The sequence below is a fragment of the Trachypithecus francoisi genome, unplaced genomic scaffold (genome assembly GCF_009764315.1).
Source record: "Trachypithecus francoisi isolate TF-2019V2 unplaced genomic scaffold, Tfra_2.0 Lachesis_group4, whole genome shotgun sequence".
Classification (NCBI taxonomy): Eukaryota; Metazoa; Chordata; class Mammalia; order Primates; family Cercopithecidae; genus Trachypithecus; species Trachypithecus francoisi.
The window spans coordinates 8,937,582-8,952,186 of NW_022681469.1; the positions used below are offsets into that span (position 1 = coordinate 8,937,582).

Below are 14,605 nucleotides of genomic sequence, written 5' to 3' on the forward strand. Positions count from 1 at the left end.
ACACTCAGCAATTTTTTTTAAAAAGTGAACTAGTGATATGCAATATAGATGGATCTCAAAAAACACGCTAAGTAAAAGAAGCAAGACACAAAAACTGCATACTATGTGATTCTATCATCTGAAGTTGAAGAACAGACCAAATTAATCTATGTTGATAGAAGTCTGGACAGTGTTTCTCTTTGTTGAGGGGCAGTAAGAATCTCTAAGATGACGGAAATGCTCTATAGCTTTATCTAGATGGGGACCCCATACGTATAGATACAGAAAAAGGTATCAAGCTGTTTACTTAAGACTTGTGTATGTTACTCTATGTAAATTGTACCTCAATAAATTGCTGTAAAAACCTGCAAACCTGCACCCTACAACTATCTCTGCACACATCCCCTGGCTGAGGCAGCATCAACAGCAGACCTATGTACTGAGCAAAAGGGAGAGTCAGCAACTGCAGGGAGCTTTCTCTGAGGCTGAGTCATCAACAGCCTTCATGGGAAGGGTCTGAGCAGCAAGTTGGGAAGGCGGGATGGACGCAGCATCAAAGGCCCTTGCTGTGTTGCCTTGGAAAACTTACTGCTTTGCAAATCTGTTGGTAGAATGGGAATCTAATGCCCATGTTGAGGTTCAAAAGACTAAAGGAAACAGCACCTGTAAAACCCTTAGGACCTGACTGTTACAGAAGTGTGCATGGAAGGCTTCACAGGTAAGGAGGAACTTGAGTCAGGTCTGGAAGCAGCCCTCCCTCCCTCACACTCCCCACCCCCTTCCTTTATAGCCTTCAGGACTTTTACCCATATGATAGTACTTTCTTTGCCTCCCGTTCTAACTCCTGCTGGCTAATTGGGTTCCAGTGCAAATATAACTTCTTCAAGAGACCTTCACCTAAATTACTCCCTACAAAACCATACAAATTAGCTGCCATGTGTAATTCCTCTATTCTTACCAAAATAATAATTTTATATTTATTTCAAATATGGACTCTCTTCAATTTGGAGAGACCATACAGCGCAGTGGTTAAAAGTAGGAGTGAGAAGGGATAATAAGTAACCCTTGAGAGCCAGGAGCTGGTCTGGCCTCCACAGCAAGGCCATGGCACCCTCCTGTCTCTCATCCACAGTATTGCAGAAAATCAGACACAAGTCTGTGGAAGACTCATGTCTTCCACAACCACTCTACAATCATGTCTGAGCACACAAAAACAACAGCATTGCCTGAACGTCCCCTGCCCTGGCTAAATAGATGACAGCTTCATCCTTATAGTTTTAGCCTCGCTCCACCCTTGTCACTTTGGACAGAAGAATTATTCAAACACTTCATTGTGGAACTACCCCCCACTTCCTAAGAGCATCCATCCTGGAGCAAAGTCCCACTTCCTGGAACCTTCCTCAAAATCATCTAACACGAGCCCACATCCTATAAAAAGTCCTTCCCAGCCCCCTCTTTCTGACATCCCTGTAACTCCCCATGGTGTGCTGGGCCCTCACAGCCACAGGTCAATAAATGCACTTTTGTTCAGTCACATGTGTGTTCCTGGGGGTCTTGGCCAAAGGTCATTGCCAGAATTTTGAAATCCTTCTGCCTGAGTACATGTATTTCTGGCTGAGTGCACTCAGCTGTGAAATGAGGAATGAGGTTCACAACGTCTTCTTTACAAGATTGTTATGAGAATTGAACTGTGTATTTTAAGAGGATTATATATGAATATGCTATGAAGATTGAATTACATGTATATAAAAGTTATTTCCCAGGACATAATGTCAGCTGCAATTTTTTTTGAGACAGGGTCTTGCTCTGTTGCCCAGACTGGAGTGCAGTGGCGTGATCTCAGCTTACTACAACCTTGCACTCCCAGATTCAAGTGATTCTCATGTCTCAGCCTCCCGAGTAGCTGAGACGACAGGCATGCACCACTATGCCTGGCTAATTTTTGTATTTTTAGTAGAGACAGAGTTTTGCCATGTTGGCCAAGCTGGTCTTGAACTCCTGGCATCAAGTGTTCCACCCACTCGGCCTCCCAAAGTGCTGGGATTACAGCCATGAGCCAATGCACCCAGCCTTAGCAGCAATTATTATCAATACTATTAAAATTATGATTTTATTATTTGGGAAATTTCCACAAGGAAAAGGATCTTATCTATCTTATTCACGACTGGATACTCAGAGCTCTCACAGGGCTGACCCAGAAATAACCCACAAATCCATCAGTAAAGGCATGGTTGCATTGGTTGTGTGTGTCCATATTGTGAAACAAACTGCATCTACTAAACAGAAAGAGGTGGATCTACACATCTCGACTTATGCAGATGTGCAGGATTTATCATTACTGGCAATCGTAACATGAATACTGCACCCCATCAGAGAATTCTTCAAGTTGGTGTTGTCCATGAAGGAGTGATTTCTGCTTTCCTAAGAGGAGTCAAAACTTGGGCAGGGCCAGATCCAAGGCAAAAAGAAGAGTCTGAGTTAGGAAAGAAGACACAAGAGGCAAGCCCAGCTCTGTAACCCTTCAGAAAAATCCAAGGACACGCTAGCTGGGTCCAGGAACTTTGCTGGTGCTATACCTACTCACAAGTGTTAGGAGTTTCCTGGGGGACAGGTTGCGGGAACCAACCTCAGCTAGGTCCCCAGGGTGAATTTTTGTTCTGGTTTATATGGATAATGTTTCCACTCACTTTGGCTGCAGAATGCATTCAAAAGAATACAAGCGTCAGCTTAATGTTTCTTAAAGATCAACTTACCATGTGGCTTGTCTCCCTCTTGAGATGCAGCTTCATTTACACAATCCTAGAAAATAAAGGAACAGGGGCGGAGCAAGATGGCGGAATAGGAACAGCTCCAGTCTCCAACTCCCAGCGCGAGCGACACAGAAGACCGGTGATTTCTGCATTTTCAACTGAGGTACTGGGTTCATCTCACTAGGGAGTGCCGGACAATCGGTGCTGGTCAGCTGCTGCAGCCTGACCAGCGAGAGCTGAAGCAGGGCGAGGCATCACCTCACCTGGGAATCGCAAGGGGGAAGGGAATCCCTTTTCCTAGCCAGGGGAACTGAGACACACAACACCTGGAAAATCGGGTAACTCCCACCCCAATACTGCGCTTCAAGCAAACAGGCACACCAGGAGATTATATCTCACACCTGGCCGGGAGGGTCCCACGCCCATGGAGCCTCCCTCATTGCTAGCACAGCAGTCTGCGATCTAACCACAAGGCAGCAGCGAGGCTGGGGGAGGGGCGCCCGCCATTGCTGAGGCTTAAGTAGGTAAACAAAGCCACTAGGAAGCTCGAACTGGGTGGAGCTCACAGAAGCTCAAGGAAACCTGCCTGTCTCTGTAGACTCCACCTTTGGGGACAGGGCACAGCTAAACAACAACAACAACAACAAAAGCAGCAGAAACCTCTGCAGATGCAAACGACTCTGTCTGACAGCTTTGAAGAGAGCAGTGGATCTCCCAACACGGAGGTTGAGATCTGAGAAGGGACAGACTGCCTGCTCAAGTGGGTCCCTGACCCCTGAGTAGCCTAACTGGGAGACATCCCCCACTAGGGGCAGACTGACACCCCACACCTCACATGGTGGAGTACACCCCTGAGAGGAAGCTTCCAAAGTAAGAATCAGACAGGTACACTCGCTGTTCAGCAATATTCTATCTTCTGCACCCTCTGCTGCTGACACCCAGGCAAACAGGGTCTGGAGTGGACCTCAAGCAATCTCCAACAGACCTACAGCTGACGGTCCTGACTGTTAGAAGGAAAACTATCAAACAGGAAAGACACCTACACCAAAACCCCATCAGTACGTCACCATCATCAAAGACCAGAGACAGATAAAACCACAAAGATGGGGAAGAAGCAGGGCAGAAAAGCTGGAAATTCAAAAAATAAGAGCACATCTCCCCCTGCAAAGGAGCGCAGCTCATCACCAGCAACGGATCAAAGCTGGACGGAGAATGACTTTGACGAGATGAGAGAAGAAGGATTCAGTCCATCAAACTTCTCAGAGCTAAAGGAGGAATTCCATACCCAGCACAAAGAAACTAAAAATCTTTAAAAAAGAGTGGAAGAATTGATAGCTAGAATAATTAATGCAGAGAAGGTCATAAACGAAACGACAGAGATGAAAACCATGACATGAGAAATACGTGACAAATGCACAAGCTTCAGTAACCAACTTGATCAACTGGAAGAAAGAGTATCAGCGATTGAGGATCAAATGAATGAAACGAAGCAAGAATAGAAACCAAAAGAAAAAAGAAGAAAAAGAAATGAACAAAGCCTGCAAGAAGTATGGGATTATGTAAAAAGACCAAATCTACATCTGATTGGGGTGCCTGAAAGTGAGGGGGAAAATGGAACCAAGTTGGAAAACACTCTTCAGGATATCATTCAGGAGAACTTCCCCAACTTAGTAGGGCAGCCCAACATTCAAATTCAGGAAATACAGAGAATGCCACAAAGATACTCCTCGAGAAGAGCAACTCCAAGACACATAATTGCCAGATTCACCAAAGTTGAAATGAAGGAAAAAGTCTTAAGGGCAGCCAGAGAGAAAGGTCAGGTTACCCACAAAGGGAAGCCCATCAGACTAACAGCAGATCTCTCGGCAGAAACTCTACAAGCCAGAAGAGAGTGGGGGCCAATATTCAACGTTCTTAAAGAAAATAATTTTAAACCCAGAATTTCATATCCAGCCAAATTAAGTTTCATAAGTGAAGGAGAAATAAAATCCTTTATAGATAAGCAAATGCTTAGAGATTTTGTCACCACCAGGCCTGCCTTCCAAGAGACCCTGAAGGAAGCACTAAACATGGAAAGGAACAACCGGTACCAGCCATTGCAAAAACATGCCAAAATGTAAAGACCATCGAGGCTAGGAAGAAACTGCATCAACTAACGAGCAAAATAACCAGTTAATATCATAATGGCAGGATCAAATTCACACATAACAATATTAACCTTAAATGCAAATGGACTAAATGCTCCAATTAAAAGACACAGACTGGCAAACTGGATAAAGAGTCAAGACCAATCAGTCTGCTGTATTCAGGAGACCCATCTCACATGCAGAGACATACATAGGCTCAAAATAAAGGGATGGAGGAAGATCTACCAAGCAAATGGAGAACAAAAAAAAGCAGGAGTTGCAATCCTAGTCTCTGATAAAACAGACTTTAAACCATCAAAGATCAAAAGAGACAAAGAAGGCCATTACATAATGGTAAAGGGATCAATTCAACAGGAAGAGCTAACTATCCTGAATATATATGCACCCAATACAGGAGCACCCAGATTCATAAAGCAAGTCCTTAGAGACTTACAAAGAGACTTAGACTCCCATACAATAATAATGGGAGACTTCAACACCCCACTGTCAACATTAGACAGATCAACGAGACAGAAAGTTAACAAGGATATCCAGGAATTGAACTCATCTCTGCACCAAGTGGACCTAATAGATATCTATAGAACTCTCCACCCCAAATCAACAGAATATACATTCTTCTCAGCACCACATCACACTTATTCCAAAATTGACCACATAATTGGAAGTAAAGCACTCCTCAGCAAATGTACAAAAACAGAAATTATAACAAACTGTCTCTCAGACCACAGTGCAATCAAACTAGAACTCAGGACTAAGAAACTCAATCAAAACCGCTCAACTACATGGAAACTGAACAACCTGCTCCTGAATGACTACTGGGTACATAACGAAATGAAGGCAGAAATAAAGATGTTCTTTGAAACCAATGAGAACAAAGATACAACATACCAGAATCTCTGGGACACATTTAAAGCAGTGTGTAGAGGGAAATGTATAGCACTAAATGCCCACAAGAGAAAGCTGGAAAGATCTAAAATTGACACTCTAACATCACAATGAAAAGAACTAGAGAAGCAAGAGCAAACACATTCAAAAGCTGGCAGAAGGCAAGAAATAACTAAGATCAGAGCAGAACTGAAGGAGATAGAGACACAAAAAACCCTCCAAAAAATCAATGAATCCAGGAGTTGGTTTTTTGAAAAGATCAACAAAATTGACAGACCGCGAGCAAGACTAATAAAAAAGAAAAGAGAGAAGAATCAAATAGACACAATAAAAAATGATAAAGGGGATATCACCACTGACCCCACAGAAATACAAACTACCATTGGAGAATACTATAAACACCTCTACAGCAAATAAACTAGAATATCTAGAAGAAATGGATAATTTCCTGGACACTTACACTCTTCCAAGACTAAACCAGGAAGAAGTTGAATCCCTGAATAGACCAATAGCAGGCTCTGAAATCGAGGCAATAATTAATAGCCTACCAACCAAAAAAAGTCCAGGACCAGATGGATTCACAGCTGAATTCTACCAGAGGTACAAGGAGGAGCTGGTACCATTCCTTCTGAAACTATTCCAATCAATAGAAAAAGAGGAAATCCTCCCTAACTCATTTTATGAGGCCAACATCATCCTGATACCAAAGCCTGGCAGAGACACAACAAAAAAAGAGAATTTTAGATCAATATCCCTAATGAACATCGATGCAAAAATCCTCAATAAAATACTGGCAAACTGGATTCAGCAGCACATCAAAAAGCTTATCCACCATGATCAAGTGGGCTTCATCCCTGGGATGCAAGGCTGGTTCAACATTCGCAAATTAATAAACGTAATCCAGCATATAAACAGAACCAAAGACAAGAACCACATGATTATCTCAATAGATGCAGAAAAGGCCTTTGACAAAATTCAACAGCCCTTCATGCTAAAAACGCTCAATAAATTCGGTATTGATGGAATGTACCTCAAAATAATAAGAGCTATTTATGACAAACCCACAGCCAATATCATACTGAATGGGCAAAAACTGGAAAAATTCCCTTTGAAAACTGGCACAAGACAGGGATGCCCTCTCTCACCACTCCTATTCAACATAGTGTTGGAAGTTCTGGCTAGGGCAATCAGGCAAGAGAAAGAAATAAAGGGTATTCAGTTAGGAAAAGAAGAAGTCAAATTGTCCCTGTTTGCAGATGACATGATTGTATATTTAGAAAACCCCATTGTCTCAGCCCAAAATCTCCTTAAGCTGATAAGCAACTTCAGCAAAGTCTCAGGATACAAAATTAATGTGCAAAAATCACAAGCATTCTTATACACCAGTAACAGACAAACAGAGAGCCAAATCAGGAATGAACTTCCATTCACAATTGCTTCAAAGAGAATAAAATACCTAGGAATCGGCCGGGCGCGGTGGCTCAAGCCTGTAATCCCAGCACTTTGGGAGGCCGAGACGGGCGGATCACGAGGTCAGGAGATCGAGACCATCCTGGCTAATACGCTGAAACCCCGTCTCTACTAAAAATACAAAAAAAACTAGCCGGGCGAGGTGGCTGGCGCCTGTAGTCCCAGCTACTCAGGAGGCTGAGGCAGGAGAATGGCGTAAACCCAGGAGGCAGAGCTTGCAGTGAGCTGAGATCTGGCCACTGCACTCCAGTCCGGGCGACAGAGCGAGACTCCGTCTCAAAAAAAAAAAAAAAAAAAAAAAAAAAAAACCTAGGAATCCAACTTACAAGGGATGTAAAGGACCTCTTCAAGGACAACTACAACCGCTGCTCAGTGAAATCAAAGAGGACACAAACAAATGGAAGAACATACCATGCTCACGGATAGGAAGAATCAATATCGTGAAAATGGCCATACTGCCCAAGGTTATTTATAGATTCAATGCCATCCCCATCAAGCTACCAATGAGTTTCTTCACAGAATTGGAAAAAACTGCTTTAAAGTTCATATGGAACCAAAAAAGAGCCCACAGTGCCAAGACAATCCTAAGTCAAAAGGACAAAGCTGGAGGCATCACGCTACCTGACTTCAAACTATACTACAAGGCTACAGTAACCAAAACAGCATGGTACTGGTACCAAAACAGAGATATAGACCAATGGAACAGAACAGAGTCCTCAGAAATAATACCACACATCTACAGCCATCTGATCTTTGACAAACCTGAGAGGAACAAGAAATGGGGAAAGGATTCCCTAGTTAATAAATGGTGCTGGGAAAATTGGCTAGCCATGAGTAGAAAGCTGAAACTGGATCCTTTCCTTACTCCTTATACGAAAATTAATTCAAGATGGATTAGAAACTTAAATGTTAGACCTAATACCATAAAAACCCTAGAAGAAAACCTAGGTAGTACCATTCAGGACATAGGCATGCGCAAGGACTTCATGTCTAAAACACCAAAAGCAACGGCAACAAAAGCCAAAATTGACAAATGGGATCTAATTAAACTAAAGAGCTTCTGCACAGCAAAAGAAACTACCATCAGAGTCAACAGGCAACCTACAGAATGGGAGAAAATTTTTGCAATCTACTCATCTGACAAAGGGCTAATATCCACAACCTACAAAGAACTCAAACAAATTTACAAGAAAAAAACAAACAACCCCATCAAAAAGTGGGCAAAGGATATGAACAGACATTTCTCAAAAGAAGACATGCATACAGCCAACAGACACATGAAAAAATGCTCATCATCACTGGCCATCAGAGAAATGCAAATCAAAACCACAATGAGATACCATCTCACACCAGTTAGAATGGCAATCATTCAAAAGTCAGGAAACAACAGGTGCTGGAGAGGATGTGGAGAAATAGGAACACTTTTACACTGTTGGTGGGATTGTGAACTAGTTCAACTGTTATGGAAAACAGTATGGCGATTCCTAAAGGATCTAGAACTAGAAGTACCATATGACCCAGCCATCCCATTACTGGGTATATACCCAAAGGATCATAAATCATGCTGCTATAAAGACACATGCACACGTATGTTTATTGTGGCACTATTCACAACAGCAAAGACTTGGAATCAACCCAGATGTCCATCAGTGACAGATTGGATTAAGAAAATGTGGCACATATACACCATGGAATACTATGCAGCCATAAAAAAGGATGAGTTCGTGTCCTTTGTAGGGACATGGATGCAGCTGGAAACCATCATTCTTAGCAAACTATCACAAGAACAGAAAACCAAACACCGCATGTTCTCACTCATAGGTGGGAACTGAACAATGAGATCACTTGGACTCGGGAAGGGGAACATCACACACCGGGGCCTATCATGGGGAGGGGGGAGGGGGGAGGGATTGCACTGGGGAGTTATACCTGATGTAAATGACGAGTTGATGAGTGCTGACAAATGGATGGGTGCAGCACACCAACATGGCACAAATATACATATGTAACAAACCTGCACGTTATGCACATGTACCCTAGAACTTAAAGTATAATAATAAAAAAAAAAAGAAAAAGAAAATAAAAGAACAAAATAGTGCACACAGATCTAAAACTTCATCTTCCACAAACAAAAAAAAAAAGGGAAATTGAAGTATTAATTCAGAGTGATCTGCTGAGTCAGATGTGGTCAAATCAAGGCCCTGGTCATGGTCTTTGTTGCTCTTTGTGGACCTGCCCACAATGGCATTGGATCCTTATATCCCCTGAGGCTGCTATGACTGGTTCTCAGAGAAGGTGATGTTTCCAATGTCTCCTTCCCTCACTACTCCCAGTATGGAAAGGAAGCTTCTTCTAACCTGAGGTTAATTGTCCAGTATAATTTGGAATCCTGTCCCCCACACCCCCAAGTCTGGCAAATGGAGACAACAGGATAGAGAACCAAACACATAACTGACATCCCCTTCTCCTGCCTGGGGAATCCTTATACTTAGTTCCAAAATATTTATTGTTGTGGAATCAAGAAAGGAGGTGAAAAAACAGTATGCAATCTTGATGAACCTGCTAGTCTTAGAAGCTTCCTAGACTTCGTTTTAACCTTATCTTTGTTAAATCTTCATGCCAGCCAAGGAAACCTTTCCTCTGCTTTCTTGCCTGGCTTTGCCCAATATCAGTGATACCTTCAACCATCCCTCTCCCTGCATCCTCTCCATTTAGCTGTCATTATCAGATTTCTTTAACCTTACATAGCGCAGTTCAAATTCTTTAATGTTCTCTAAATGCAAAAGATCATTACAAGATAAATGTCCGTAATATAAAAACTAATGATCTTTGCATTCCCACTCCACCAGAAAAGTAACAGTTGTTAACTGGTATATATCCTTCTATCTTTTTCTATGTTCATACAAATACATACAAGCATACATGAACATATGAAGACTTATTAAGTTATTCCTTCTACAATCTGCTTAACAATGCATTCTGTACATCTGTAAAAGTCAATATAAATAGAGCTACATCATTCTTTAAGTAGATAGAATTTATTCCATAGTACGGACATGCATAACTGATTCAACCATCTTTTGATTGATCAATCTTCAGGTTATTTCTGGTTTTACTGTTTCAAATGATGCTGTGCTAACTCTTCTTGTACATCTATCTTTATGTATACTAATTTTTTTTTTATTTCCAGGGCATAGAGTCCTCAAACTATAGCTCTGACTCAGTCTCTGGGTTGTTAAAGTTCTTAATGATTCCTTAATTTATTTAATCCTCAAGCATTTTCATAGTCATAATAATAACAGCATAATTACTGAACACCTACCAAGTTTCAAGCATTTGTTAACAACTTTGTAAGCATTTCATTTAATTCTCAGAGCAATTCCTGACATACATGTGATTATTATCTCTGCTTTACAGAAGACAAAACTAAGATGCTGTAGTCAACAAAACAGTTATGATTTCTTCTGCCCTCATGGAATTTGTAGGGAGACAACCCGTGAAATCACTTGATATGGTGATGACATTGCCATGAGGAAAGGAAACTGTGGGGCTCATTCCAAGGCCTGAGAGCCAGGATGGTCAGGGAGGACTCCCTGAGGAAGTGACTTTTAGCTGATGCAGATGGAGAAATAAAAGCAAACCTGGTACAGGGTGGGAGTGGGGAGAGGAAGAGTCAGTGCAGAGAGAATCACAGGCTTGAGGCTCAGGAGTGGATGTGAGTGTAACTCAGGGGAAAACAGGAAGGCCAGCAGGGCCAAGGCATAGACAGCAGAGCACAGGGCAAGGAGTCAAGCCAATTGAGGATTCTGAACTTTACCTTACGATCAGCAGGAAGTCACTGGAGCATGTTAAACAAGAGGGTTTCATTGTAGGAAACTTACTACATGCCCATTCTTCTCTCTACTGACATCCCTGTTCCATGCAGCCCTCAAGGAAGAGACAGATTGTCACAGAGGAGGGAGCACTCAGGCTAGGAGACAAGAGAGCGAGTGTCGTCAGCTCTCTTGAGCCTCAGTTTCCTCATGTGTAGAGCATCTGTCCATAGGGTTGTCACCAGGGCTTAATTAATTCATGTCTGTGTCTAGAATTTAATGGGCATTCAGTAAATGATTTCCCTCTTATTTCTATGCTGCTTGGGCTTATTACTCTTCCCTCTGAACAGTCTCTCTCTGACCTGAACGTCCCCCAGGCTCAGCATGTGCCTGCTGTACACCCTCTGGGGCTTCCCCTTGCCGAATCCTCTGTGCTAGCATTCCCCTCACACTCAGCCGGGAGCGCTTTGTTTCTTATGCATCAGCCACTCCAGTTGAAGTGTAAGCACCTCTAAGGCAAAAGACTGCATTTTTGTATCTTCCTTAGTTACAAATACATTTTCCTTTCACATCAAAAGCTTAAATAAAATCTCACCCTGGTTGTAATGTGTGAGATGGATTGCGGGATAAAGCCCAAGAATACAAGAGGAGAAAATCATTATGTTAAAATAGTATAGGCAAGAAATGATGTAGGCTTGGACCAGGTGGTGGGAGTGGGATGGAGAGAAGCAGGTGGATTCTGGGTATATTGATCCCGCAAGACCTGATGATTTCTTGGCTCTCCAAGGAGAGCTACCACGGTAGCAGAGCTGACATTGGCGTGTGTGAGTACAAAGCACATGGTGAACATCACAGCCCTTTTCCGAAGTATGAAGGAGAAATCTTATAGATTTAAGAGAGAAAATCAAAAATGTGGACATGTTAAGTGTGAGAAAGTATAAGAGAGACAAGTGGAGATCCCCAGCAGCAACTGTGTAAAGGAGGAAGAACTCAGAGGACAGATTTGGACTACAGTTACTACTCATTTGAAAACTGTTAGTAGTAGATGAATCTCAATGCCATAAAAGTGTGGGATCATCTGAGAAGAGAGTACAAAGAACTGAGGAAGGCCAGAACCAAGCCCTGAGGATGTTCATTTTTAGAGGTCAGAGATAAGAGAAGGACTCAGCGATCTTTGGAATAGCCAGAAAAAGAGGGAAAAACAAACAAACAAACAAACAAGGAGAGGGCAATTATATTGAAGTCAGGGAAGGGAGAGTCTAACAAATCATTGTGTTGAATAATATGAGGGAACAAGTAAGATAAAGGCTTAAATTTGTCCATTAATTTGCTAATAAAGCCTAAAGTCCTCAGGCTGATACTTAAAGTACCCTACAATCTGATACCTCTTAATCCTGCAAATTATGTATAAACACCTTATTCAACAAAACCCATGTTCCATCACACAATACAATATTTCATTTATTTGTAGCCATCTTCATCCCACTAGCTTCAGCAACATAGGAATCTTTCAAGATATTAACAAAATTCTTACTTGAAACCTGCTGCCTTCAGTTTTGAAGTTCACATGATAGGGTCCTCCGTTCATATTCACCAAACACTCAACCTTACAAAAGAGATCCGACGCCTGGGTGACCCGCTCATCCTTACTATCGGCCTTGTTGTTGAAAATGCAGTATCGGCCCTCATAGTCTTGAACCAACTGCTTGAGAGATTTGTTGTTTTCAATGAAATCTTGCAGCAAGTCATCCCCCAAATCATCCTTCCGGGTGAAGACAATAATGATGTGCCTCCTGGCTTCAGCTCCAAACACTTGTTGGATGCCCGTGACTGTTTCCTCATCCTCCCTTGTGAAATGGCCGATGGCAATTACCAAGAGCAGAGCATGGAGGCTGGGGGCAGAGAGCTCCAAGCAGCGTTGGATGTTGCGTTGCTTGTCTTCAGCACAAGCTACTGAGGAGAAAAGGTCAGGGGTGTCAATGACCACAACCTTCCTTTCTCTCAGGACCTGACTCTCTCTCTGGCACATTTTGGTCACTATCTGATCACTGAACTTGGACTTGAACACATCTTTGCCCAGAATGGCATTTCCTGTGGCACTTTTTCCCGAGCGGCATTTCCCCAGGAGGAGGAGCCGCAATTCGGACATCTGGCAGCTCTGCTCTGACATGCTTTCCTGACACAGGCTCCCACTGGTTCTGTTGGGACAGAAAGCAACACATTAATGTTCAACTCCCACACAGAGTGGACAGGAGAACAGCAAGAAAAGACATTCTCTTTTTGACTCAAATTGCCGCCAATGAATTTGAGCTACTGAAGTGCTAGACCCAGACTAGATTAGAACAAGGAACGCTTTCCCAGGATCTTCCTGCTCCATCTCTGAGACAAACCTAGAGACCTCTTTTAGTTCCTTGAATTTTTTTTACCATTGGGAACCACAAGGAGTCAGATATGTTAGAAACCATAGTAAATAAGCATGTTTCAAAGTTGAAGGAAATCTCATAATTAATAGTAATGGTCAGATGTTTAAAAAATACAGATCTCTGGGACCCAACCTAGACCTATTAAATCAGAATCTCAAAGGATGGAGCTTAGAAATCTGTATTCATCAAATGTCACAGTAATTGTAATGAGTAGCCAAGTTTGGGAAGCATTGCCCTATAAAGTGCAATGAAGTAGAAATGTCTAGAGCATACAAGCAAATATAATGTATGGTATACATGGTACTTTGAAAGTAATATCACAGAAGACAAACTAGAAAACTTCGTTTGTGGGACTCATGATGCACCCAGTGCCTGGTGAAGTTAACAGAGAAGCATGATGTGGTGGGTATGACCATGGTCTTGAACTCTGACCTGGTTCACCTTCTGCTCTGCACCCATTAGCTCATCTGTAGAGGCCACTTAACCATTCTGAGACTCAGTGTCCTAATCCATAAGATAGAAGTGGTATCACCTACTTCAAGGATTTTTTATAAAACTCAAATGAGATGACACATGAGAAAGTACCTTGCAAGTTTCTACATATTACCTAAATGCAAAGTGGTACTATTTCAGTATATAGATAGTGCTGCTTAGATTTAATTTTCTCCCTGCAAAGGCTTCCACCTGCCAGGCAAGTCAAGTCCAAAACCCTTGAGCTAATGTGCCAAGCTCTTTCCGTCTGTTTCCAGCCCACAGATTCAGCTCTACTTGTAGCCACTCTCCTCAACGCACTGTATGCTCCAGTCAAGTGAACTATTCATCTGTATTTATGTATTCAGGCCCCATCTTGTTTGACATATGTTTTGAGCTGATTTGCTGTAACTGTTCAATCATCCTGCCTTGCACAATTTCTTCTGGATTGCCCAAGAGCCACTGACCTGAAATCAAGTGAGGCCTGGAAATGCATGGCAAAACTGCTGCTGCGAGGAAACAACTCCCCCCTACCATAATCACAGGTTTTCCCTTTAGGGCACATCAGCAATTAGCTGTGATTCCCACACAGGGTTACACGTGGGATCCTCTGTTCCTCTCCTTAAAAACTTAGTTTCCAAGACTGCAAACCTGGCCATGATGCCCTC

The 14,605-nt window shown here is 42.4% G+C and overlaps 1 protein-coding gene across 3 annotated transcripts in view; it reads right to left on the bottom strand.

Annotated features, from left to right (window-relative positions):
• Positions 1-14,605, bottom strand: part of GIMAP8 (GTPase, IMAP family member 8) — a 31,506-nt gene that overhangs the window by 5,375 nt on the left and 11,526 nt on the right. For all 3 annotated transcript variants that reach the window (XM_033193688.1, XM_033193689.1, XM_033193690.1), the window contains 2 exons: positions 12,578-13,241; positions 2,733-2,778 (listed from right to left, as the gene is read on the bottom strand). In XM_033193688.1, the coding sequence (XP_033049579.1) occupies positions 2,733-2,778; positions 12,578-13,241 (710 nt within the window). The remainder of the gene's footprint in view (positions 1-2,732; positions 2,779-12,577; positions 13,242-14,605) is intronic.